Here is a 27,054-nt window from a genome sequence, read left to right on the forward strand (position 1 = left end):
CTCCAGCTTTAGTCTACACCTGAACAAGTGCAAAACAGCGTCAATGCCCCTCGGTCCTCATTCCAAGTCCTGCTTACTGTCCCTCTTTTCACTTCAAGTGAAAAGACGTTCTCTGCGTGCCCTTGTCTGCTGGCCAACGCAGAAAAGCGGCGCTGCAGGCTCAGCTTGCTTTCAGCCACTGCTCTGCTGGTCAGTCACGCAGTAACGACGCAACTGCTCTACCTACACGATAGGAAACGTTCAAGGAGGTGTTTATTTTGCACAGCTTCCCTCGTACAAAGATTTGTCGTTAGCAAACGCGCAGGTGGGGAGCGCCTGGACCCGCTGGTGCGGATTTTAAGATAACGACCAAGCGTCTCCTTCTCCGAAGCTGCGCTCCCGCTGTCCTGGGGAGATTTTGCGCGGCCACTGCTGGGCCGGGGGCCGCGACCCGTCCGGGAAGGGCCGCGCTTCCCCCCGTCCCTACCGCGGCCGAGGCGGCCGGGCCGCGCCGCTGCGGCCGCCGCCCCCAGCCCGGAAGCGGAAGGGCGGCGGCGGCTTCCGGCTCCGGTGCGCGGTGCCCTTGGGCTGGCGGGGGACGATGGCGGCTCTGGCGCTGCTGCGGGCGGGGCTGGCAGGGCCCCGCGGCGCCCAGATGGGTGAGTGCCCGCCGGCCCGGCGCTCTGCCCTGCCCTGCCCTGCCCTGACACCTCGTCCCCGTTCTCTCCGCAGCTCTCCTCGGGAGGAACCTTCGCCGCCGCCCCGCCGTCCTGGCGGCCGTCGCCGATCGGAGCGCTCCGGCTCGGCAAAGCCACGGTCCCCCCCAGCAGGGCCACGGTACGTCCCGGGGCAGCCCCCGCCGTCTGCAGGGCTGCGTGCGAGCCTCTCTGTGCGGGGGGAATCTCCCCTTCCCCGCGGCCGGCACCGGGCAGCGGCTTTGTCAGCCGGCGCCGAGCCGCTCTTGCCCCGTCCTCGAAAGGATTTCTGCAGTCCAGCCAAACGGCCTGGTCTTCGTGTGCCACGTCTGGTCAGGCTTGCCCATTTTCTGAGCCTGGTAGGAGATTTTAAACCGCAGGTGCGAGTAACCAAAGGCAGAAAAAATTGACGCACGGCAGAGTCGTTTTTCTTGGGTGAGGTATGCTTACCGATATTACCACAATGTGTTACCATCGCCTGTGACACTGCTATTTTCAGTTGGTAGCACGGCTGTTGATGCGCACTCTGCCCGGGTCTGATTTAAAACAAGCTATATGTGGCTTTACACTGCTTGAATTTGAAACTGACGTTTGCGATGTCAGTGTCAAGCTTGAGAATGCTGCAAGTCTTCAAATAGGAGATATTAACTGAACGTTAAAAAAAGTAAATCTTTGCTTGTTAACAAAGGTGGTAGTTCTTTTGAGTGTGGAAAAAGGGTTGAAAGACTTAAATCACAAGACTTAACATTTCTTATGGTTCAGTAGCACTGCAGTTGTGACTTCTTTCTTGAACAGCAGAGCTTGTCATTCACTGAGGTTAATCTCGGAAGTCTGATGTGCAGGCAGAGAGTATTTCTTAGATTGGTTTTTTTCCTTTCTCTGTGTGGTAACACTACACAGAGGTGATGAAACATGACTGTGACAAGAACAAGTTCTGGTCTGTCAGTTGCACAATTAAATATGAGAAATGTTGTGACTGGAGGTTAGGGATGTTTTGTAAATGTGACAATGCAACTTAGAAGTGGAAAGGATGATGAAACACTTGTAAAGGAAATTGACTTAAACATAACTAAGCTGTTTCCTTCTTTCCTTTCTATTCTGGACTTCATATTAACAACAGACTTCATGCATGGGCTGTGAAGCATTCTTGGCCGCGGAGTTCTATAGGGACAGCTTACTAGTCCACAGCCTAGGTCCCTTTTACGTTTTACGTCAGGTCCTTTGCTTTCCTTATCTTGTTGCTTTTCTAGATTTCTTTCTCCTTGCAAAACCAAAGAAAAACATTTGCATTTTGATTTAGGTGGATGGGTGATACCTGTGTGTTAGGTAAGCCCTTTGGGGGTATTGTATTATAAAGGTAATTTCAAGGAGTCAGTTCTTGATGTTTTTAGGCTGGGCCAATGCTGACGTTCTGGTTTGAAGTATTGCTTATGGTGTTAGGGTTTTGGTTTGCTCCAGAACCTTCTAGATGGCTTTTTTTCCTCCCTAATAGTATTTGCATGCTTCTAAAAAGTAAGAGTTGGTTACAGAGCTCCTTAACTGGTATTTCTATTTCTAGAGTCCTCTGTTACATGGTTCAAATTGTACCCAGCTGAGTATCAATGAAGGACTGAAATCCTTTGGCCTTCAGGCTGCTTCTAGGTCATATATCACTGTGGTGGTCCCAGAAGTTTAATCTGCTATTTACAGTTAAAAATAGCAATATTGGTTCCTGGGCAGAACTGTGCATAGAGTTATCATAATGTGCTGTTCACTGGAACTTGTAATTGTGTCCGTCTGGATCTCAAAGCAGTTTCTTAAAAGGTGGGAGTAGTAAATAGTAGGTAACAGTCAGGAAATCGACTAGACCAAAAGGCTTTGCCTTTGCAGACACTGCTTTCCTGTGATGGTTGACTTGGACCGTAGTCCTGAACTGCAGGTTGTGAAAGTAGGACTGGTGTTTGGTTTGACTTTACCTGTTGAGCTTCTGTTCTTGTGTACTAAAAGAAGCTTCTCTTTCTTAGCAGCAGCAAAGAGAGGAGTATTTAAAATTAGCCTTTTAGACATTGTAAAATAGATATATATTCTAGAGCAGTAATTCAAAGGCATCTAGGTTTTGCTTGGATGAAAGCATAGTAATTGGGTCGGAGAAAACACATGATTGTGTGGTGCTGATCAGGATGAGGTATCTGGTTTTAAGGTTACAGCACTTCGAACAGGAACTTTTCATTGAAAAACACTTCTCCCTACAGGCAGTTCCAAGGCTGCGTCTTTGCACTGGACAGGCGAGCGAGCTGTCAGTGTTCTCTTGCTGGGTCTCCTTCCTGCAGCCTACCTGTATCCTGGACCAGCCATGGACTATTCGCTGGCTGCAGCCCTCACTCTCCATGGGCACTGGTAAGCACAATGGGTCCCTCAGAATTAAGAGTAAAGTCTGATAGTCAGGATAGCTCCAAGCCTTAGGTCTTAAATCTGTGTACAGCACTAAGTCTACTGACTTATTTCCTGATGTAGTATAAAACACCTGGAAAGAGATGCAAACAAAGTCCTTGCTTCCCAAGGTCTATGACGGTCGTGATCTTTGACAAGACTAGTTGTACCTTGGTCTTCCTTTGCCACGCTGTTCTCTCAGTCAGAAGGCAGGATACATATTACTATTAAGGGATCCATAAACATTCTCTAGTGTTCTTCTACACAGTATCTTACCTTAGGAGGACTTCCTTGCCACTGGCTGTGTAGAATCTTGGACGTTTTTATCTTGTGGAAGAATCAATGTTGTATGAACAGAGGGAACAGAAACAGGGCAGATCTGTATAAAACAGGTTGTTCTTCTAAGGTTCTGTGCTGTGGGCTTGCTTTGTACATCTCAATGGTGATGAGATTCTGCATAATAAAGAGTTCATGGCAAATATCCCACTAAAGAAGCTGAGACCTTGATCATTATTTTCTTGATTCCTGGGAAATAGATGCTTGCTCATGTTGTTCTTCTTAAGTGTACTTCTGCTGTGATCTCTAATGTGAGTAGGCTAGATGAGTCTAGTTAGGAGTGGATCCAGCTGCATGGTTGGCCTAACTGGCAGCGTTTACATTCTTGAGGTGATACTGGTCTGTAGTTCCTTGTCACAGGGATAAAACAGATAAGCAACTTCATGGTACTTTGGGATGCCAGGTTTTCTTAAATCTCAGTTTTACCCTTACAAAGTTGTACTTGGCATTCTTGGACTTTCCTCGCTGTGACTGGGAGTTTCTTGCTGAAGCCCTCAAATGTAGTACAGAATTAATCTGAAACGTGGCTATCCTTGAACACATTTGGCAGAGCTCTTTGAAATATAAAATACATAAATCTAAATCTTGTCTTAAAAACCTAAAGGTGTTCCTTTGTAGGAAAATTCTTCTCTTGTACTTTCATAGGTATTCAGCGCTAGAATATCTTCAAAAGAAAAAAGATCGTTTGCTTGCCATAAACGTTAATTTGATTGCCATAACAGATCAGATAATCCCTCTAGTAGCTGATCAGAAACTGCAGAGGAGTATTGCATGTATTTTTGAGGGGTTTTCTTTCACCTTTTGCTATGTTTTTCCTTAGGAAATCTTGTCTTAAAATATGTTGGAAATAGTGCTTCAGATATTTAGGTGGTTACTAGTCCAAACACTAACCTATCAATAGACTTCCTTAAGATGCCTGAAGGCATCTTTATCTTGTACTGTTTTTGCTGGCATGTAATAGATTTCTCTGCCCAGAGAAGCTACTGCGTTGTGAGCTAGATTACATGTCTACACGCATCAGCTATTTCTCACTAATTCCTGTTGTTCTCAGCGCCACTGGTCTTTTCCCATAAGGACTTTGTGTGAATTAATCAGCGTGCTGTAAAGTCACGCACTCATTTTTCTGAGAAGCGTTAGCATGACTCAGTCTTATTGTGCCACGCAAAGAAAAGATCTTACGAAAAATCCCTTATCAACGCTACAGTTGAAGAGCAGCCTGTGAATCCCAAGTTGAGTATGCCTTATTTATCTGCCCTTTGGAAGGCTCAAAGTGTGGGTAAGTGCTGCTTGCACTCCTGACCTTATTCCACTGTGCAGTTGTAAAACATAGCTGTAATAGTTTGAGAGTAGTTGCTTTTCAGCCTGTTTCCATTTTCTGCTTCTCTTCTGTGTATCCAGGGGTTCCTTGCACCCCTTTTCTCGCTTTTGACATCTTTATGGTATTAGAGCCCCATTTAAGTGAAACTGAGCTGAGTGCTCACTTGCAGTGGCATCTGCTGCAGGACTTTGAACCTTGCTAGGTCACCAGTGTGTCTTAATTTGTGGGACGCAGGTCCTTCAGCTTCAGGCTAGACCAAGGCAAAATCCTAGGAAGAAAATTGTTGCGTTAAGTACGGTTCTCTTTTCTTACCAAGTTGACATCTGTCATTGCAGAATATAATTGCAAACATAATTGTACTTTCGGGAAGAGAACTACCACGTTAGTTTGGTAGCATCCTCTGTCTTCCTGTTGCTGGGTAGTTTAAATATGGACAAGGGTTCACTTCTAGTCTGACAAATGTGGAAAAAAACCACAGTATGCTAATTTTTCGGTTACCACTATTTTCTAATCTAAATACACATCCTGCAGTCTTCTGTGCATTTGTGACAATGGCTGGTCACAAATCCACACCTTGCAGTTCAAGCAAGAAGGATATTTCCTACGTTACTTTCCTTCAGTCCTTGGAAGTCAGATAAGCTGCCCACTTTTTCTTGGAGGCAGATTCTACCGATTCTGTTGTTTGAAAGAGCTGTGCTCAACACCTTGTTTCCTCAGTACCATTAAGAAAACTCGGAGCCAATATGTATATTTTTTTAATAGAATATGTGGAATGTTGTGTTGTTTTGTTTTAAATAGATGCATCTTCTTTTTGAGTGGGAGCTGGGCATTCTTTAGGAAAGGTTGACAATAGCGGGTGAAAAAAACGATGTGTTTGAGCCATCTGAGTAGAATGCTCACATAAACTGGGTGGATTTCAGTATTTTTCCTTATTTAATCTTCTTTATCCCTTTTCTGTAGGGGTCTTGGACAGGTTATAACTGACTATGTCCATGGAGATACACCCATTAAACTGGCCAATACAGGTCTGTACGTACTGTCGGCCGTTACCTTTGCTGGTCTCTGCTACTTCAACTATTACGATGTTGGTATCTGCAAGGCTGTTGCCATGCTGTGGAGCCTCTAAGATGCGACCGAGTCCCTGACAAACGCGATTGTTCACTGTTGCCTCTGCTTCATCATATTTTTACCAACATGCTTAATGTGAAACGAATGACCAAGGGTCCATGGTATGTACATAACGCAGCGAGTTCAGAGCTAGTCTTTTAGAAATAAATATCCAACAGCAGTAAAAATGTTAGAAAAGAAAAAGTAGATTTAAAGTGGATAACGTCCAGGTGAGAGTGAGTTGATTTAAGCTGTACTGTAAATTGTGAGGAATTAATTACATCAATGACAGAATTATCTAGCTGAAGGTAACTTTTCTTGTAATGACAGCTTTCATGAGGGTTTTTCTAAAATAACTGTTTTTTGGTTTCCTGTTCTGTAAAACAAATTTGACTTGCAGAAAATTGAACTGGTATTTCTGACATCACAACAACTGAAGTGTATGTAAGGCACGCCCCGTAACTCTTTGGACCCTGAGAGTTGATGTAGAAAAGGGAATACTTTTTTCTTAATCCATACAATAAAGAATTTACAGAAATTGTGTGTGTGCTTCTGAACTATTTTTACTACTTTTGGGTTACTTAAAATGTTTTCTCTGCAGATAGGGTTTTTTTTCCTAATATCAAATACTAATTTATACTGTTATGTTACTGTTCATACTGTTACTCTGCATTACTTCATTTAGATGTTAGAAAACAAAAAATATTTTTATGAATATGCATTGTCCTTAATACTTAAAGCGGTCACTTAGGCTTGACTTAATACAAGAGTAATGTCCATTGGAAAATACAGCAATAATTGACTTACAAGGAAAAGACTTTTGCAGATTAATTTTAGGAGCCATAAATAGCATATGGCTTTCATAGTTACCCCAGAACCTGTATGTTCATCTGCCAACATTTTTCTTGGATTTGTTTTCTAAATGAACACTGGTACACATTTTCCTGTGTGACTGAAAAGACAACCAACATACCCTTCCTGTCATAGCCTGAGGCAGTGTTCTTTTCTCTGTGTCTTTAGGTTCTAGAACATTTTGGGGGGGGGGGAATGAGATTCTGGTTTTTAACTTTCTTCTCTCCTTTGTTTTCTCTGACTTTCGTAGTAGTAAGAAGTGATTAACTGTTTCCACGTTCTAATGGTACTTCCGTGGTACTATTAATAGTAAGAGGAAGAGAGTTGTGTGTTACCATCGGTCTGATTATGCCATAAACAGAATGAATAAGTTGCTGTTTGAATTCTACAAGACTTTCTGATTAGATTTCATTCTTTTTTTTTAGATCTGGATTGGAATTTTTATTTATTTATTTACTTATTCATGTAACCATGGGAAATATCATGTAGCTGGCTGCTTTTGTTTTGCTAATCTTGTGGTCAGAATGGAGATGGTTGCTTCTGTGTGATGTGGTCTGATATAGGCGTCAACGTAACATTCGTTATTTTGTCATGGTGAGGAAGATGTATACATATGAGTCATTGGCAAGTACCTCTGTACAATCTGAGCGCATATCATTGAAAGCGTTTGACATTTCCTCTTTTGAGACCAAACACAAGATGCTTCTCTTTGTGGTATTTAAGACATCTTGTGTGAGAAATGAGTTATATAAGAATTCTGGGAAGGCAGAAGTCCAGTCCTACGATGTTAGGGGTTAGCAACTGTGAGACCAGTTCCTTGTGTTTTTGAGGCAAGAATTAAAACGTAACGACCACAGCTTTCTCTATGAATTGCATGTGTTCCTCAGTCCTGTTGAAATTGAATTGGTTCCCTGTAATTCCCATTAGCTTTTGTTCTTAATTATTGTGATGGCTGTAACCATTTGGTCTAATCCCATTTTTGAACGTTCATCAGGCATATAAAACTGGGACTCGGTCCTACTGGGTATCTGGATGTGTTAAATACAGTCTTGAGTTTAAGGCTCTCCAGTGAATTCTTCCTAAGCGATAGTGCACTCAGCGGTGGCTGTACCCGATTCTAAATAATTGCTTTCTTACTGCCTCTAGGTGCTCCTGTAGCAGCTGGATAGGTGAAATGCCAGGGGCAGCATAACATGAAAAGCTGAGACAGTAAGGGTTATCACAGCAGCGTCATGTCTCTCTGCTTTTTTTAAAGCCCTTGAAGTTATAGTTTTGGTTTGTTTTTTACCAAAACAAGTCTTGAGACTTGTCTTATCTCTTCAAGTTTGAGGATTTTCCTCCATTTCATGACAGATAGAGGCCTTCCTGCTTTCTCTGATTACTTCTGCCTGTATGAGGTATGACAATTGTACCAGCTGTTCTGCATGGCAAGTTGAAGACCCAGGACCCCAGCTGCAACCAATGTTCAGGTTATCACTACCTGGAGTTGGAACAGAGGAGGAAGACCAACACTTGTATTATATGTAGAAGAAAAGAATAATATATGCCATATCAATTTGCTCAATATTAAATATTCAGAATGCATTACATTAATTTTGGGTTTGGTGAAATGTAGTGCTTGCTCAGCTCTGGATGTGAAATGGGGTTCACAGCTTGACCTCAATGTATGCTGCATTTTCACAGGGGCAGAATAAGAGAGAGTCCTTATGGGAGCCATACATTTGTTCCAAATTGTTAGAAGGACAAACGTCTGCTTCATTTCATCACTAACCTACATACAATTTGCTGTTAACTTTTAAAAACCTTTACATAAAAGCATAATTCTTTTTTTTCCTCAGGCCCCCTGAGGACAACCAGCTTTGTTAGAACTTTAATTGTTCAAGTGAGTTAAAAGTTTTCTAAGCAGATTTCCAGTAAGTTAAAAATTATCTGTTCTTTCTACTTCAGTTGAAGGTGAGAATGTCACTGTGTAACTGAGAGCGATGAAGATGCTCAAGAAATAATGTTGATGCAAAAAAGTAATCTCAAAGGGTTTATTGGCCAGGTGCCTGGTCTGCTTATGAAATCTGTTATTTTAAGCTGTTTTGTCTCCCTCCCCAAAATAGGTCTACTTCATCTATGAGACACCTAATTCAAAAGCTGTTTGATTAGCAGGCAGGAAAGATTTTAGGGATGAAAATACACAGGACTGTATAGGCATGCACATTCTTGTTTCTTCATTGTGTAATTCTCTTTCCTTCTATCTGACTGGAAAACATTCTTCTGCTTTTTTTTTTTGCCAATAATTTGAATTTATATTCCTTTGTTAGATGCTCATTTTTGTACTGACTTATGGTAGCTAAAAACATAAAACTGGCTTGCCTCAGATGAAGAAAGAGTAAGATTTATTTTATAAAAAGCCAAAATACATTTTAAGACTGTTGAAGTATGCCATAGGTTCTAACTTTCATTCTGACTGAAGTTAGAAACTTATCTTCATGGTTTCATCCACTTCATCTTCTCTTGACAGTTTCTTTAGAATTAATTTTCTTAAGCAGCCTTCTTCCTCAAAGGCCAAGAACATTCCTTGTTCTAGTGAGTATTCAAACTTAAATGCTCTGGAGCTATAAGATGTAAATGTCTTTTTGAAAAAGATTACGTTGTTACTTTCTCCAGGAATTTCTTTGGGAACTTCTCCTTCCTGAGGAAGAAAACGGGAATGGGTTAGTCCCAGCACAAGACCTGAGCAGTTTTGTTTCAGCTCACACATGTCTGAATTCTTAATTTTGCCCACTACTTAAATATACATAAGGTATGGAAGGCAGATACTTACCCTAAATCGAACTATGGTTTTTCCACATTCTTCCTCACAACACATGTAATAACTTTTATCTTCTACCTGGACGCTGAATGCAACAGGCATCCCTGCTGAAGGTGTGGTAGTTTTGTAATAGTGAATGTTGAAGTGCATTCCTTTGCCTAAATATAAATTGTTTATTATTAATAGTCTGCTCAGAAGAGAGCTGCAACAACTTAATGTCTTACCATTCCACTGGCACTTCACCTGTCTTCCCAGGGTATTTTCCCTGACCAGAGAGCCAGGACTCGAATTTTTATGACTGCTGGCAGCACATACTTGGCTTTCTGCAATCATTCAATAACCAAGATTTTGAATTTGCAAGAAAGCATGTGAAGTTACCAGTTAATATGGGTAGGATGTTCAAATCCTTTCACGTGCATGCCTAAAGGGAGAATTGGATTTGTAAATAGTCATCTGTAAATCAGATTATACCTGTATATATGTGATCTGTAAATAAATATGTTCAACAAATATAGTTCTGAATGAATTGCTGAGCCCCCCCCAAAAAAGAAAAAAATCAAAGCCAAAAGCATAAGTACATTGTTAACTACTGCTGTTAGAAGAAAATAAGAGCTTTTAGTGCTAAGTACATTGTCTGTTTAAACCTAAAAATGATTTTTTGTAATCCAACACCAAAAAAAAAAAAAAAAAAAAGGGATTAAGAACTTAGTTTGTGATCAGAGCTAACCAAAAATCTTAGCAGCCCTTTTCTGCATGGGACATCCTGCAGGCCTCAATCTAATCCAGGAATCTAATCCATTACCAAGGCACAAGACATAAAATTTCAGCTCTCTTAGCTTAGCTTTATTCTTACAAATGAAGTTTAAGTCTTCACTCTCAGTCTCATCATTTAGAGTCAGTGATTACAAAGAACAAAAGCACATCTGGAACAAAGAAACAGTCTAATGGTTATAGTATGTATTTGAAAAACAGTGTACCAGATTTCATCTCCTGATCTGTCACATCTTCAAAAGCTGCCATGTTTAAATCTGGTCGAACCACAAGCAACTGGCTATTTACATTTCGAAGGACTCGCTGGAGAATCTTTTCCTTACAAAAGGCATCGCATTCCAGCCCTGTAGAAATATTAAGCAAAGAGGGTCAAATATTTTAGGTATAATCTCCTCATACCTTAACATTTCGCTACAGGCTTAATCTTGTCATTAAGGATACCAGGTGAGATGAGTTCTTAGAATGGCAATCATCTGAAACAAAATGGAGGCCATGTCATTCTTTCCACCTCTGGCTTGTAGCAACCCAGGCAAGACAGAAGGATTTCCCAGAATATAGCAGTCTGTATATATAAGCAAGAGAAGCTACTGTATCTGTTAATAAGAGTGCAGAAGCAACAGTTCTCTCTTTTGCCCAACATTTAGATTCACATTAAAAAGTCGTTCTGTTAGGTAAGCCACTACCGTGTGCCTTAGGAAGAAATAAAGCAACATCAACTTCAGAAGGAGAAGGTGAGCTTTAGCTCTCTGTTTTACAGTAGCCATTATCAGTTTGAAAACGTGTTCTCTAAGGCACACAAAGCATTTGTGGGTTAGTAAGCATGAGCAGGTTAGTTCAGGTAAAATTGATAATGAAGTTAATAAACAATGAGCTTTCAGCTTACCATCATCGTCTTGGTTCCAAGTGAGCAATGAAAAAAAGGAAAGAAAAAACAATGTTAAGCTCTGCCCCCACAAAAGAAAACTTTCTGCCCAGTTCTGTTCTGCAAGATTGGAAGCCAGCCAGCCACCTACGCCTTTCCAGGTGTACTCCCCAGTATCACTAACTCACCAAGCTGAGCTGTTGTAATTAGAGTGTGTTATGTGAGCATGACAAACTCAACAGAACGAGGAAACCACCAGTCATTTGAGAACTGGAGTTACCACCAAACCACGAGGCATGCAAAATATTTTAAGGTTACATCAGGGTGAGCAGCTCGCATCTGTTTAAGCCTATAACCAAGGAATAAGTGGCACACAACCTTGTGTTTTCATCAGCACCTTTATTTGAAGTGAGCAAAAGGACAAGAAACTGTCATTACAAATTGCTTCTAAAGAAGAGACTGTTTTCTAACTAACTTTATCCTATAAGATTGGAAGTTATCACTTATTCCAAGTCCACCCCACAGTATTTCAACCCTCCGAGCGTCCTTTACAGGAACGTATTTTATGAAGCAACGAATATTCCACTGACTCAGATACTTGGCTAACAATACTTCAAACTGAAGCTTATGGGAAAATTAGGTGAAATCAGACTGACAAAGGAATTACTTTAAATCGGTATTCCAACAGAAAAAGTCATTAAATGCTTGAGGTGTTCAGCAATAATATGGTAGTGACCTGTTCACACACTGGGACAGCTATCTCAAACTCAGATTCTTTTTGCAGTGAACAGCCTGGCTCCATAATCTAAGAACTATCATTCTTCTAAGTGAGTGGGGATTGTAACTGCTTTGAGGATTGCTCAGGTAACATGGGGGAAAAAAACAGCATTCCACAAAACCAGCGATGCCAGCCCAAGGAAAGGATTGAATTGTATATCTGCTTTTTGATCTTCTATGCAGAAAGAAGACACAGTGTGCCTCTTTAGGCAGCGAGTAGTAATTACCTGCAAAATAGAGGCAGAAATTTTCTCCAAGTTGTACTGCACACACAAGAATCTCTTCACCACTCATCTTCACTCTGCCAAAAGGACATGGAGAGGATTCGGAGTTAAGAACGCTTCTTACTCTATAAGGCAAGGGAGCTCTTGGGCTCGTTCTCTTCTAGTGCACAATACTGTAATAGGGCTGGCATGTTTCACTACCTGTTGAAAAACTGCTTTTTTAAATAATTGGTCTCCTCCTCTGTTGCCTTTTATCATATTTAAAATAACATAGAGCATCCTTCAAGTTCTGTTATTTTACGAAACTTTTCGCTGGCTTACATGATGTTCCATGGGAATAAATAATAACTCATTACCATTTTCTCTTTCTATGAGAATGCTAATAAGTAGCTCCATGAACATACTTCATAAAATTAGTTCTCTTCTCTTGGGCCTGCAAAAATTATCTTACTATCACACGGTCATTTGATTCTCTGTTTCTAATTTTCAACTATGGAAGTGACTCAGACTGGATTAAGCACCCTGTTACTGGCCATTAAGCCATAAAAGTTATATTAAGTCTACACAGACTGATCTTTCCAGGTTCCCTCTATAAAAGACAGAGCTTCCAAAATACCCAAAACTTAGTCCACCTTTGACTGCCCCTTGGAAAGGCCTGTATCTTTGCATCTTGAGCTGGAATTGCGTAGGTTCCTAGAGAAGATGGGATGTAGTTTATTTTGCAGTAGCAGTGATTTGCTTATGGCATTTTAACTTTATTTTAACTCAGGTTGAATTATGAGCTTGATTTCACAGCTATTCTCTTTCAAGAGTGACACAGAGAAAAGTGAAGAAGAAACGATATATTTCCCTTGGGAATAACAACAGTCATTTTACCAAAAAACCCCATGAACCCATCATTAAAGACCAGCCAGCTTCTGCAGCTGAGAGGTTCTAGCCCCTGTTCCACACACTTCAGGGTTAACTTAGAACTAGCCCAGGGCTGCACTCTGCCTCTAATGTCAATACACAACCGCCTCCAAGAATTCCAGAAGAATAATTGGTTTTTGTTCATATCCTCAGCCCCATACAGTTAACAGCCAGACAGGTAACCTTTATATTCTTTAGCTTTCTGACATAGTGACTGAGAGTATGTCACACTCTTGGCCTGTTTAATGGATAAAACAATGCATATGCTTGACATATAAAACAAAAGAACAGCGATGGTTGTAAGTTTGCTATACCCATTCCATTTACCTATAAGCGCACCCATCCCTTTTCTTCTATCGTAAAGTTTCTGTTTATGCTGGCAGAAAAGAGATACATCTGAACGGATTGTATTGCTTAGCAGACCACAAATGTCTCCGTATCCTCAGTTCAAGCAATGTGCCAGGGGAAAAAATTACAAAATAAAACAAAAGTTAGGTGGAGTCACCTGTATTGACTAGGACTTGAACTGTGAAGTCTAGTATTTCAGTAATTTTACTGCTGTTGGGGTGCTTGTCATTGGAAGGAATAATTCTAAGAAATAAGCACTAAAATATTTTTATTTTAAAACTGATGATGATGTCCTCTTCAAAATTAAAATCGCATCTCCTACCTTTAAAGAAAAGTGAGAATAAGAATAAAGGCAATTATAATACGACAGAAGAAGATGTGGCAAAGAATTTCATTCTTTCTCTTCTCTCGTGGTAAACAGTTCTAAAATGTCCTCTTCTATGCCACTGATTTTGTGAAATGCAGGTTGTCGCTTTCCTTCCTGTTTCATTTTGGTCTCTATCTTAGTAAGTTTTTTTGTTCATTTTCCTAAAATGCTTTCTGTGTATGAATGTTCTTACCTGTTTCACCTACGCTTTTAGAAATAAAGGCGTTTTACTTTCCGAAAATAACAACTAGCTACTTTACTGCCTCCAACATCTGATCTACTTGGGTTTGTGACTGATGTGAAATTTGTGGCCAGATGCACAACGTAACGTGCACAGTGACGTTCGCCATCACTGCATCTAACCTTTAGGAGCCTGGCAGCTGTATGAAGTCTTCAGCCTGGAGCTATGTGCCTAGCCTCTGTATACAGCACACAGGAGGAGACCGTCACAGAAGAATGCACTAAAACTTGTTTATTTGATGCTGCCTGATCAACAAAGCCAACAACAGTGATCATAAAAACACTGAAGTCACTTTTCATAAGTAGTCTAGAATATGAAGTGCCTCACTCAAACCTACCGATTCCTGTCAAGGCATTCTTTCTCCTTGCTCTAGCCACAGAAGTAATAAACGCAATAAAAGTGTTAAAGCTAGGTAAACAATGGGAAGAACCGGCTCTTGCACTGGGATTTTTTTTGTGCAGTGAAAATACTTGGCTTACTTCCAAGGCTCTTTTTCACCACTTGGAAAAAACTTGCTTTATAAAACAACTGGGCGATGACAACTTAAGTAAGTAAGCACACACATCATCCCTAGGGATCAGGGTGGGGGAGTCACAGTGATTTCCTTGTCCCTCTAGTCTAAAGCACTTCGAGGAATGTATTTGAGAGTGATTTTTCTCATCCTATTTTTTTATATGGTCTATAGTTCTAGCTGGTCTGTGCAGAAGAGACACCCAGGTTCATAGCAGAGGACCGCATCTTTGTTCCCAAACATGCGTATCCAAGCCTTTGAAACGAAATAGCACAACATCGAACACTGCATGCGTCATGTGTAGGGAAGTAAACCAAGAAGTCAAGGACTACTCTGTTATTCTAAAGCAGAGGGGAAGGCAGGCATGGGCAGGGCTTATTGATAAAGGATTAAAGGAAAAGGTGGCCCTTGGTTTAATGGGTAAAACATATAAAACGACTACGCTTCTTCCCCTGATGCGTAGTAAAAGGTAGTTAGAGCCTTTACCAAGCACGTTTGGAAGGAACGGTAGACGCTAAAAGGAGTTTCTAGCTGACTGTTCGAGGGAACGTGTAACGACTTGCCCCGCGGAGACACGGGGGTGCAGGGAAGGAGAAGAGCGGGGCCGCTGCCCGGCGGGTCGCGCCCCGCTCGGCCCCCGGGCAGCGCGGGTACCGGCCCGGCGCAGGGACGCCCTCCATCGCCGCCCCCGGCGGAGGGCAAGGCTCTGCCGCTCTGCGGCGACCCCGAGAAAGGGATGGCTGCCGGTGCCGCGGCGGGATGTCCCGCCCGCGTCGCAAGGGCGCTAGGAGCGAGCACCTCCGCCCCCCGCGGGGAACGGCGCACCCCGGTGCCGGCGGGGCGGCTCTGCCCTGCCCCGGCTCCGCGCCGGCCGGCAGCGGTGCGGGGCCCTCCGCCTACGGAGCCCGCTCCCCCGGCCGCGCTGCTCTCGCAGTTTCGAGCCCCGCGGTTGGGGCTGGCGGCTCCCGGGCAGGGCCGCCCGGCCGCTGCAGCCCCGGGGCGAGGGCAGGGGGGCGGCGGCGGTCCGACCTCGCTCCCCGGCGGGCTGCGGCCGAACGATGCGAGACGGAAGGGCGAGCGCAGCCGGCGGAGGGGCCGCGACCGCCGCCGCCCGCTCCCGCAGCCGGAGCCCACCCGTTCGGCCCCCCGGGAGCCCACCCCGGCCCGCTGCCCGCCGCACGGGTACCTGGGGCGAGGGAACCGACGGCCGCGGGGCCCCGTCTGGTCGGTGCGGCTTCCCCGAGGCGTCACTGCCCCGCCGCCTGCATGCGATCTCCGCGGCGGTGGGTGGCGGCTGTCGGAGCCCAGCTCGGGAGGGGGTTTTATAGCGGCTTGCACCACTACACGGCGTGAGCCGGCTGAACGAACTGCGGAGGAAATTAGGGCTCTTTCCCAAGATATTTGTCTACGTCTGCGTTTATTCTGCGGCACTTCCCCTCCTCGGTGGAGAAAGCAAATCATGTAAATCTGAGGTTACAAAGGAAGCTTTTTGCGACTCCCTTTATCTCACACAGATGTCGTCAGAGTTCACGTCTTGTTTCTACCCCAGCGCCTCGCAGCCCGTGCGCCTGGTGCGTGAAGCCTCAAGTATCGGTTTTGGAACAGGTACCGGCCGTCGGCACGCAGACTTCCCCTTCCCCGCACGCTTGCGAGTTGCCCGTAAGCGTTGCAGCTGCCCTGGGGGAAGCCAGTTCAGGATGGAAGACGCATTGCGTGCGTCTAGTTTTTTACAACAACGCTACCAAGGCATGGATCGCTGGTGTCTGACGGGAAATCTTCAAATTCCCTTCCCTTTTTGCATAAGTAACTTCAGAGGAGGAATTTAAGCTCCTCTCAGGGAAACAGCCAGCAAGCAACTGTAGTAAGCAGTCGAAGCCAGATTAATAGATAGCTACTAATTTACTAGCTGTAAATTGTTTCCCAGGTGTGCATTAATTGCAAATAAATAAAACGGCGATAGCTGTCACTAACTAACTGCTGCAGCCCCGAAATGATCGCTTTTCGGAACGTGAGTACTGCCTGTGGTGGTTGTGGAGTGTTTAATGTGACAAACGCTGTAACTAACTGCAACGGCAAACACTGTGTAGTGGTGGGATAACTAAAGCCATAAAAAACAGAAGAGCGAACTTGGGAATGAATAATTAACCAATATTTTGTATAGTTTGTAGAACTTGGCAGTATTAACTGAAATCTTTGTGCCTTGATTTTCTGTTTGTAATGCTGACTCGCGAGGGATGCGGGCACTCAGCTGTATAGCTCAGTGAGTAAATGGAAGAGGCTCAAGTTTTAGCACTGGACTGGGGTGGGGGGAATCCCCACCCAAACCTAAACCTAAACCCAAACCTAAACCTAAACCCAAACCCAAACCTAAACCTGAGACCTTAAGACATTCCCTTGCCTGTCTGCGTGCCTGTTACTGCCCTTAGAGGAAAACAAACAAAAGAAAACACAATACGTGTCTGTAGGGAATGCTTCAATGTCATAAAACTAGGGAGATGATTTTGAGGTTAAAGGCATCTTTCAACCTCATCTGAAATAATAATCCTAAAAATAAAAATACTGTCCATTTTACTAATAACCATGGATTTCAACTGTTCTACCCACAGGGAGCAGCGTATTTCACTGATGTGTTAAGACAAACAAATACTACGTGTGCTGCAGAAATTTATCCTCTAAAGTTGTTGAAATAAACTAATGAAATGGATTCAGAAGAATTAAAAAAAGCAGAAGAATTCAGTAACAGAGTAAGCCTTCCTGTTTCCAACAGACAAACAAAGAAAAACACATTTTTGGCCGCTATTGCTTTCAGATGAGAAGTGTATATCCCTATGTACAGACACTCACTCACACCGAGTGAATTCCAGCAATATTGTATTATCCCCTTTCAGCTTCCTTTTTTGTTACATGGCATTCAGTGCGGGTATGGAGCTGTGTTTACCCAAACCTGTGTGCCAGAGAGAGATCCAAATTTGATTTAAACACCTAGATCTAACTGATTTCTATATACAACAACTGTAATTCTACCATTCCTCTTGCTACTTTATTTGAATGGTTGGTTCTTACAGGAAAAAAAAAAAAAAAAAAGGTCTTTCTAAATTTAACTGGCTTCTGGTTCTGGTCACCCATTTCTGTACACTTTCCTGATAGCCATTTCGTAACAAATAGTTCCTTCCTGTGAAGTATGATCAAATTGCCTCTTGGTCTTTTCAACTAAAATAAGCAGCTTCAGCCCTTTAAGTTTCTGCCTCTGAATAATTTTCTTCAGCTTCAAATAATATTCACATCTCTCTTCTTCACTGCAATTGACTTTTAACATTATTTGAAAGTTTGGGCACCAGAGCTTTATTCAGGAGAGTTCCCCATTTGGGTGATACTGCTTGCAGTTCTTGTTTCCAGATACCTAACTCTTCATTTCACTGCAAAAAAAATTCTTTTTTAAAAAATTAATGCTGTAATAGTTATTTCTTGTTTAGCCATTTTTTTCTCATTAAGTTTAAATTTACGTTCAGATCACTAGTGAAACCTTAAATAATATTGTATTTGGTACGAAAATTTGTGCAAAAGCAGCAAAACAGTCAGCCAACATCATTGTTTATTTTGTATTAACTGCTGGCACTAATATTTTTGGCCTATTGACATTGTATACAAAACTATTGAGAAGGAGGACTTGGTCTTTCTTGTCAGCCTTTGAGATCCTAAAAGTTCAATTAGGTCATTTAGCACATTGAATAAAAGAAGTTTTCTTCTCTTAGTCTGTACATATTTGCACTTATAAGGACCAGTGTCTAACTCATAACAATAGCTTCTGTTGTAAGTTTTAAGCTTTCATGTCTCCTGGCATTTTAGTATCTCCAGTCTTAAAGGAACTGGAGCTACTTTCAGAGTAATGGCTTAGATAATTTATTTTGGTTTTTTTAGTCTGAGCTTTCTCTGTAGACTATCACATCCATAAGGTACTGAAAGTGGTAAAACAATTCAGATGTTTAATTTATTTTAATTCAGGTGGTCTGTTAATAAAAATATCTTAACATAGTAATGGTAACTCAATTAGGTAAACACTTTAAGACTATCTTCCTAGCATATTCTTTCATATATGTTTCTTAATGTTTAGATAGTATTGCTAATAACACAGAAATCTCTCATATTTTTTGAGAATTTAACGAAGTGGGCCATGGCAGCATACTGAATATTGTTTCTACTTTGGTGAAGTATTTAGTTCTTGTTCTTTCAGTGGTTTTATTTTTTCTTTTGTCCTGAGTCTTGACTTTCAGAGCCTATTTGGATAGCATACGTAAGGTTAAGATCCTTTCTTCTCTTAAAAACGGAAATTAAAGATGAAGGGGGAAAAAAAAAAACCCAACAAAAAAACCAACCAACCAACCAAATAAAACTCAAAAAAACCCTAAAACCCGAACACAAAGAGGAAAGATTCCCTTTACTCCAACATAACTTCAAATCTTGCAATGATTTTCTTCACTGTAGCTAATGAAGCCAAGGTTTAGGAAAGTAGTAACTTGATGTAGCGTTTAACATTTTTGGCGAGCAACATGAAGTGTGACGCTGAAAGAGCTCTCCTGAATCGTTGTCTCTGGTCTCTTCCTGTTTCAAGCAAGCCGCCTCCTCGTGCAATCTGATTCAGTCGCCCCTTGACGAAACCAAACCCAGTTTGCCCACAGCAGCGAAGCACAGCCCAAGGAAAAGGCAGCACCTCCCGGGCGCCGGAGGGCTGCGGGCGGCCGGGGCAGGGCTGCAGGGCGGGCTCCCGCCCGGGGCGGCGCTGCCGAGCCTCTGAGGAGCGGGGATCGCCGCCTCGCGCGCCGGCCGTTAACGGCTGCCCGCGGCCGCGAGGACCGTTAACCGCCCCGGGCCAGCGCCGCCTGAGGAGAGAGGCCGCGGGCGGGGGGGGACCGCCTGGGCGGAGGGGGTGCCCCGATGTCCCGCAGGCTGGGGGGCACTGGGGAAGCATAGGTAGGGCTGGGGAGGGACAGACCCCTTTTGGACGAGGCGGAATCGGCCTCAGCAGCCCGAGGCTGACCTCGCGCACCTCTGGGAGCCCCAGGCTGGCCCGGGACGGCCCGAGACTTGGACCTGCTGTCTCCATCCCTGATCCGTGCTTTCTCCGTGCTTTGAGGCTTTGCCTCTCTCTAGCGAGAAGGAGAGCTCCTTTGCAGGGGAGCTTACGGAGGTACCGGTTACAGGTTTCACACGTTTTTATACAGATATATTTTCCAGTCGCAGAAGATAGATAACCACTTACCAAATACGACGTTGTACTTTTTATCAGGCGATGATGACAAGCAACACGCAAAAATCTGATGAAAATAGAAGTAAACGTAAAAAAGAGATGGAGGTGAGCAGTACTGTACGAGGAAGAGAGGGAGGACTTGGACCCTTCTTCTGGCCCCAGGGGAGCGATGCAACCCCCCCACCCCCATGTCCTTCTCTGGCATTGCTATGGGTTCCTGTCAAGGAGAGAGGGCAGGGAGCTCCATGTCAGTTTATGTAGGTTACGGGAAACACGTATGACTTTGTTGCATGAGGAGACTAAAATTTCTCCTAGTGTTTGAAGTCCCACAAAATTGGGTATGCACTGCAACACGGTTATGTAGGACTTCTGGAGAGTGAGCTTCTGAACTACACCAGCTTTTACTGATAGAAGCAAAGATTTCAAGCTGGTACTTCCCACCCACTCCCCTAGTACTGAGATGCAGTGCCTGTTCACGATGGATGGTGTTGATGCTGTGAAGCCAACAACACTCGCACTTTCTCTGAAAACAGTCTCTCAAGATCTTTTTAAAACTCTTCTTTTTTTCAGTTACTTTATCTGTGCTAAGCTTGTCTTAAGTCCTAGAACCTGTATTTTTTTTTTTATCTGCTCTGTTATTAGAATGAAGCTTCAGAAAATCCTCAGTTGTCCTCCTTTGACAAAACAGATTTGGCTTTCTCTGAGGGCTCGCAGTCCCTTTACAAACCTGAACCACTGGAAAAAGTTTTAAACGGTGATGTATTAAACATACTGAAAGCAACTATGTAATTACCTGATTGGGTGTTGAGATGAAAATTCATTCAAATGTTTAAATAAAATTATTTTTTTCTTTTAACAGAGATGAACAAAGAAATTAAGAGCTTGTTATCAAAATATGCCCACATTTTAAGGCAAGTTAATGTTGTCCTATTTGTACAGCACTTTTCTAACTCTCTAGATGAGATGGATTACTGTGGCTGCAGTTTAGAGAAATTAGCGCTGAAAACTATCGAACACAGATCTTGAAATAAAAATGCTGTGTTCTGTTACAACAGAGAACTCATTTTGTCAGAAACAGTATTGATTGATAGACAACACATTTTTAAGTAAAGCATAAAAGCAGTTCTAAGTAGTGAGAAAATTAATGGCTTTAGTATTGATTTTAACTACAGATTTTTTCAATTAAGTGAGAGAGCAGCGATGGATGCTTCTTATGTCCAAGAACTTGATGGAATCTTAAAAGAAGCAAGGACCATAGAAAACCACTTAAAACACAAAAGGGAGAGTCTGAAACAGAGATTCACTGTGATTGCAAATACTCTGCAAAGCTAAATGGAGTTTGTTAGATTGCAGAAATGCAGAGCAAAACTTGTAGTACATTTTATGTATTAAAATATAAACTATGATGTGTGCTATGATGAATGTTTCATAAATGTCTTATGTAAATATTTCTAGGAGTTCAGGAAACTTTCAACAACTTAAGCAGCAATGTATTTTTTTAAATAAGTAGATACAATACATAGGGTAGTGGTAGTTAGTAAAAAAAAACAATACTAAATATCCATTTAAAATTCTATGACTCCAAGGGATTCTACACATTAAAATATCATTTTTTTTTTTAATCGTTGACCCATTGCTTAGGCTGTCCCTATGCTTCCATCCCTAGAAAATATTGGAAGCATTTGAAAAAGAAAGTAGAATGAATTTTGCATTGCTTGGCTTTAAGGCTACGGAAGTTCAATACAACTGAATTCGGAAGCAGCCACGGTATTTCTAATGTCACTGCTAAGGATGTTTTTTTTCTTTTATTGTCAACCAATCCTTCATTCTAGAACATAGTATAGAAACACTTCTATGAAACGTAGAATTTGCAATGTAAGTGGAAAAGGACCTCAGATTATTTCATATTAACCATTTTCTGTTTGTTTGTTTGTTGGGTTGTTTTTTTTTTTTTCTTTCTACATTAGAAAATGTTTTGGTGCTAAAATCTTAGTGGAATGTCTTGCGATCTTATTTCCACTTTGTCTCAGAATATAAATAGATTGAAAAGATCAGCTTAGAAATAGGGGAGTTCTGTTAAGAATACTACTTTGGGAAATGTATAAAGAGGTATAAAGTCTTAACTTGAAAATGTATTTTAATACTTCTACAGCTTTTCAAATGAAACCAAGGCCATTTTGATGTAAACATAAAAGCACATCATCAAAACTTTGATAGTAATATCAATAAGGAACTAGATAATGTTAATATAATCTAGAATTACACTGCTCTTTTGTTATTTAGATACATCAGTATTGTTTGCTGTATATCCAGTTTATTTAAGGATGCTTATGGAGTTTTTTGAGCACTTTTTCTTTCTTGTTATTTGACTCTGTTAAAAAAGATGAAACATAAAATGTACAAAGCATCATTTGTACAAATTGTGAGGCTAATGTAAGAAAGAAAAGTGCTAGAAAGCCCTGTTGCTAGCATAAGATATAAATATGTCTTTACCCCAGTACTGTGTATTAATTTTCTCTTTAAATCCTTTCAGACTTAATCAATCCTCCTTTCCCCCTTCTATTAGATAAAAGTCACAAGCAAATGTGCTACCTGTCAAACTGATACTAATTAAAACAAATAATGAGAGAAACTGGACATCTAGGGTGAGATTTTTTTCAAGGTCTTTAGGTACCTAAAGATGCAGATATGGACTTAGTAGGATTTTCAAAGTGCCTAAGCATGTAAGCGCCTTACATGCTTAGGAATTTTTGAAAATCCCATAAGGTGCCTATCTGCATCTTTAGCATCTAAAGACTTTCAAAAATCTCACCACTAGTCTATATCATATTTTACCAGTCTCTTACTTTTTCCTAATAATCGCATCTTGTTTTGTAATCAGTCTTAGTAATGCTGTTTAAACAGAAGAAAGTGGGAGAAAAATAGATTTTTGAAGTTAAATTTTCTAGAATATTGTGCTAAGTGTTTATAAAATCTACGATCATCTATAATGATGACATAAAGCAGAGTTTTAAATTGTCATCTATGAAGTGTCTGAATTTAGAAATTTACCTATGGTTATTTATGTAAGCCTTTAAAGAAAAAGTACATAACTTTCATTAGTGTTAAATATCTGCCTGTTATCAAAGTCAGAAGCTTGCTGCATTTTATCTCTTTGTGCTTAGGAAAATTGTGCAACCTTTTTAGATCACCTGGATTTAGATCATCGTGGTTTAGTTTATGTAGCTAATATATCCAAGTTGCAAACCTTTGGCTCTAGTATTAAGTACTATTAAGAAGCAGAACTTAGAAAACTATCGGATCACATAATCTAAGTTTCTTCCCTTAAGGGATCAAGAGGGCACAGATCCATAGTGTTACCGTTGCAGCAGTTTGCTCCATTTAAAAACTTCATAAAATCTAATAAAAATTAGTAAAACTATACTTAGAAGACTGAAGAACTGCTTAGTCTGGCATTCAAGTGCGGTGAAGTTCAAGACATACCTCTCTAAACGATGGCTCTTGTCAGTGATTTTGTATGCAGTTGGTTGTCATTACATGTTATAATTTAGAGTGGGATCTCTATGGCAGTAAGGGGATTGTAGAATTTGAAGAGACATTGAAAGTGAAGTCAGTAAGTATGGCCATAGTACCCTAGCTGAGATTATGAACAGTGTGTTTATGCTTATTAAAGGGAAATCATTCAAAGCTTTCTAAGATTTTGAAATAGGCATTTAAAAAAATGGCTTCTAAATTGCTAAGAGCAACAAAGCTTCTGTTTTTGCTGCATAAATCTATGTGAGGATATATATAAAAAAATAAACACTGACCAAGTAAAATTAATAAAATATGTAGTTTCATAAAGTTCCAGCTTGAAATGCTAAGTTCAGAAAGTTTAAAACACCCACTGAAAATAAACTAGTGTCTTCTCTTTTCAAGTTAAAAACCCCTTCAGCAATGGAAATACCAACTTACTGGTTGCTTTCATACATAAATCTCTTCCTGTTTAAATGGGAACCTTCCATATTACTTTGCTGGCTAAAAATATAGAGCATTTTTCTGTTGGCTGCCCTTGATTGTTCCACTCAATATCTCTATACATGGGAATACTTGTCACACACTGTTTTTCTTCTAAACCACTAGAAAATAAAATTTTACTGTTTTCCTATTTGTCTACAATTTGTCTACCCTGCTAATGATGTTTCTGCACCGATTGCCTCTCTCACGTATTTAAGTATTTATTGGCAGAAACAAACCAAATTTTTTACTCTTTCTGATGCGAAACTAAAAGCTCATTCAGAATGAATGAAATCCGGCTGGCATCCATCCCATCACTATCCGCTTTCCAGTTTTACTGAAGGAGGTTTGAACAGAAAATTAATTGGCTTTAAAGCTGCCGACCCTGATCAGCAAAGCTCAGCTGGTAACTACGTTTTCTTTAAGCTTCTCTTCCTGTTGTTTAAGCTGCAATGCCTTAGTAAATTACCAAGAACGTCTAAGATGACAGATCAGTAACAGAATATAAATGGATTTTTTTTTTTTAAAAAGATGTGGAAACACCTTAGACAAAGTTCCAACCCTCTTGAAGTCAAGAGGATTTTTGACACCGAGTCTTGCATTTCTGAGCTTGCTGTGAGTACCTCCACAGTCTGGAAAGTGTAAGTGATGAAAAACTAATACTCAGTTCTTCTCATTGCGCTTCTATTATCTTAAAGCTAAAAACGGAAAATAACAGATAATGCAGAGATAGCTTAGGCATTCAGTGAAGAGAATTCTTCCCTGAGAAAAGGCTAATTGTGACTGTTTGTTTACTTAAAATGAAAATGCCTTTTAGCATAGATACAGGAATGTGGACTATAATAGAAAAAGACCAATTTGAGTAGGTAATAGATGTGTTTGAGGCTTATGACGTTCTGTCTAGAACTCATCAGAATTCAATTTTGCTAATCATCATAGAATCTTAATGATTTGTCTTTGAATTGTCTTTGAAAACCTGATGATGAAGGCAGCATTGGAAAAGAGCAGAGTGGGTGTTTTACATCATCGGGATGAATAGCCAGAAAAAAGGCTGATGATAGATCTATGATTCTTTGCCCTCCTATCTCGCATCCTGTAGAGAGTCTGAAGTAAATTTCTTAACAATGACTTTATAAGCACCTGGGGAACAATAAACTAAAAAAAAAAAAAAATTCCTTTATTGGAGTAGCTGACTTAATATGGAAAAATGACAGATGGAGTATAGCTTGATGTAAGATAATTTACACTGTCCTGCATGATATTATATAAAAATGAGAGCAATGAGGAAGTAGGGGCTACATGAATGAGTTAAAAAGTCAATGAAAGGAATACTCATTTTTTCTGAAAGGTCAGCCTAGGTGGCATCCTATAGTGATCCGCTTCAAGCCTCACTTATTCCATATTGTCCTGAATGATTTAGGAGGAGGACATTAGAGAATACAGTTCATTTTTCAAATGGCAGCAAGCTAGGAGGGGTCGCAAACACTATCAATAACATACATTGAAATTCACTATAATCTCAGTAAGATGAAGGGCTGGTCTGAAATCAAGATAAAATTCAAAAAAGCCAAGGGAAAAGCACTATGCTTAGCAAGGGGAATCGTATATGTTACTTACAAACCAGAACAATAGCTAGCGTTGGTATGATGTTATCGGGTGGTGAAAAAAACAGAGCTGAGTTGTGTTAGCTCTGGGATAGCAGATAGGACATTAAAACATAGTTGTTCTCCTTTACTCTGTGCTACTTCGGTCTTAGCTGGAGGATGGGCCGCTTATTAAAAACAAAGTGGGCAGGGTGGGAAACAGGAGTAATAAAGGGCGAAGAAAACATGATCTGTGAGGAAAGGTTAAAGCAGTTGAGTTGTTTGTTTAATTTAGAGAAAGCACAAATCAAGGGAAGGCACGATAACAGAGAAGTTAGAGAAAGGACAGTAGTCAGGTGTTCAGTGTATCCTGTAAGAAAGGACAAGAAGAAATCAGCTTAATTTGCAGCAGAAGATTTAGGATGAGTAATAATCTGTCCCATCTTAAGCACAGTGGAATGGGCTACCTAGAGTACTGTGTATGCTGCCTCGCTCCCTCTCAAGGGATAGGGCAGCTTTTAAGAGCTGCTTAGTAACATGAAACAAGCGTAGCCATCACAGTGCATTTGCAAAGTGCTAGCAGCTTCCTCCTGGCGTCCTGAAGGAAAGGGCCCGTCTTAGTTTGAAACAGCAGAGCATGGCCTGTCACTGGTCCTTCCCTATCCGATTTCATGGTCTAATCTGGTTTGGCAAACAATATTCCTAAAGCCTTGAGATTCTTTGAGGTGCAAAATGGTTACTCAGATTTTGAAACAAAACAAAGAAAAAGTATTTTTGACAGGTGAAAAAGACAAGACAAGGTGACAAGAGTTTTAAAAAGAATTGCCTTGAAACCTGGCTACCTCAGTACATAGATACATCTCTTCTCCCCTTTCTTCCAATTTCTCCAGCTACAACTGGCAAATAGTGATAAAGCCCTTTTTCCACCAGTGGTAATGTATGTTTTAACTGCCTTGGCATTTCAGCAACTCACCTGGCGCAGCTGCTGGTAGGTTCTGAGGGCTGCTGAGATGCTCAGGTGGGCGGCAGGTCTCCACAGGCCCTGCGACTGCCTGGCGCGGCTGTAGCAGCGGATTGCAGTGCGGTGCAGTGCAGGCTGGCTCATTCATCCCGTCCTGCTTGGGCAGACATGCCGGGCTTTTATTCTGAAATGATGATGTGAGACAGCTCCTCTCACCGATCCATCAGTGCTCGCTGTACAGTCTATCATCCTGGCACCCGCACCTTTGCCTGACCATCTCCGGTCTGATGCCTTCTTCCAAGCGGAATATGTTTTCCAAAATCCATTTGTCAGCCATCAGCCTCCTGCTTGCTAATTTGTGGCATTTCCTCGGCTCTTTGATGCAATTCATTCCAGGTAAAATGCATAAACAAACAAATCCTTCTATCCCATCATCTTGGAAACGGCTTTTCTGTTGCTGTTAAGAGCTGCTGCGGACACAGGTCGGTAGAGCAATTTCATTTCTATTGATCAGGAATTAGGAACTAAGTGATTTGAAGTGTTTGTTAGAAGCCAGAAATTCTCTGTTATTTATTCAAACGATAAACAGGAGAGGCAAGTATATTGCACAGATTCCCTCGGATTACTAGCAGATACTGATAGTTTAGAGCTGGAAAGCCAGTAGGCAGCAGATTCTCTCTGCAAGGGAGCCTGCTGTGAGACGTGTAAGCGGGCTGTGAAAGGGAGAGGATTGTTTAGAGCAGCGACATTAAGCGGGAAACCA

The 27,054-nt window shown here is 41.4% G+C and overlaps 2 protein-coding genes across 2 annotated transcripts; one reads left to right on the forward strand and one right to left on the reverse strand.

The window, feature by feature from the left end:
• Positions 1-539: 539 nt before the first annotated feature.
• On the forward strand, positions 540-9,116 carry SDHD (succinate dehydrogenase complex subunit D). The gene is made up of 4 exons (XM_082330832.1): positions 540-638; positions 712-816; positions 2,906-3,050; positions 5,698-9,116. The coding sequence occupies exons 1-4, from the start codon at positions 581-583 to the stop codon at positions 5,861-5,863; spliced, it is 474 nt and encodes a 157-aa protein (XP_082186958.1). The 5' UTR covers positions 540-580; the 3' UTR covers positions 5,864-9,116.
• On the reverse strand, positions 9,112-13,891 carry IL18 (interleukin 18). Its single transcript, XM_082330833.1, has 4 exons — positions 12,134-13,891; positions 10,474-10,611; positions 9,509-9,654; positions 9,112-9,376 (listed from the first exon to the last, which is right to left on the reverse strand). The coding sequence occupies exons 1-4, from the start codon at positions 12,198-12,200 to the stop codon at positions 9,158-9,160; spliced, it is 570 nt and encodes a 189-aa protein (XP_082186959.1). The 5' UTR covers positions 12,201-13,891; the 3' UTR covers positions 9,112-9,157.
• Between the last annotated feature and the right edge of the window lie 13,163 nt (positions 13,892-27,054).

The sequence above is a fragment of the Platalea leucorodia genome, assembly GCF_965183815.1.
Source record: "Platalea leucorodia genome assembly, chromosome: 20".
Lineage (NCBI taxonomy): Eukaryota > Metazoa > Chordata > Aves > Pelecaniformes > Threskiornithidae > Platalea > Platalea leucorodia.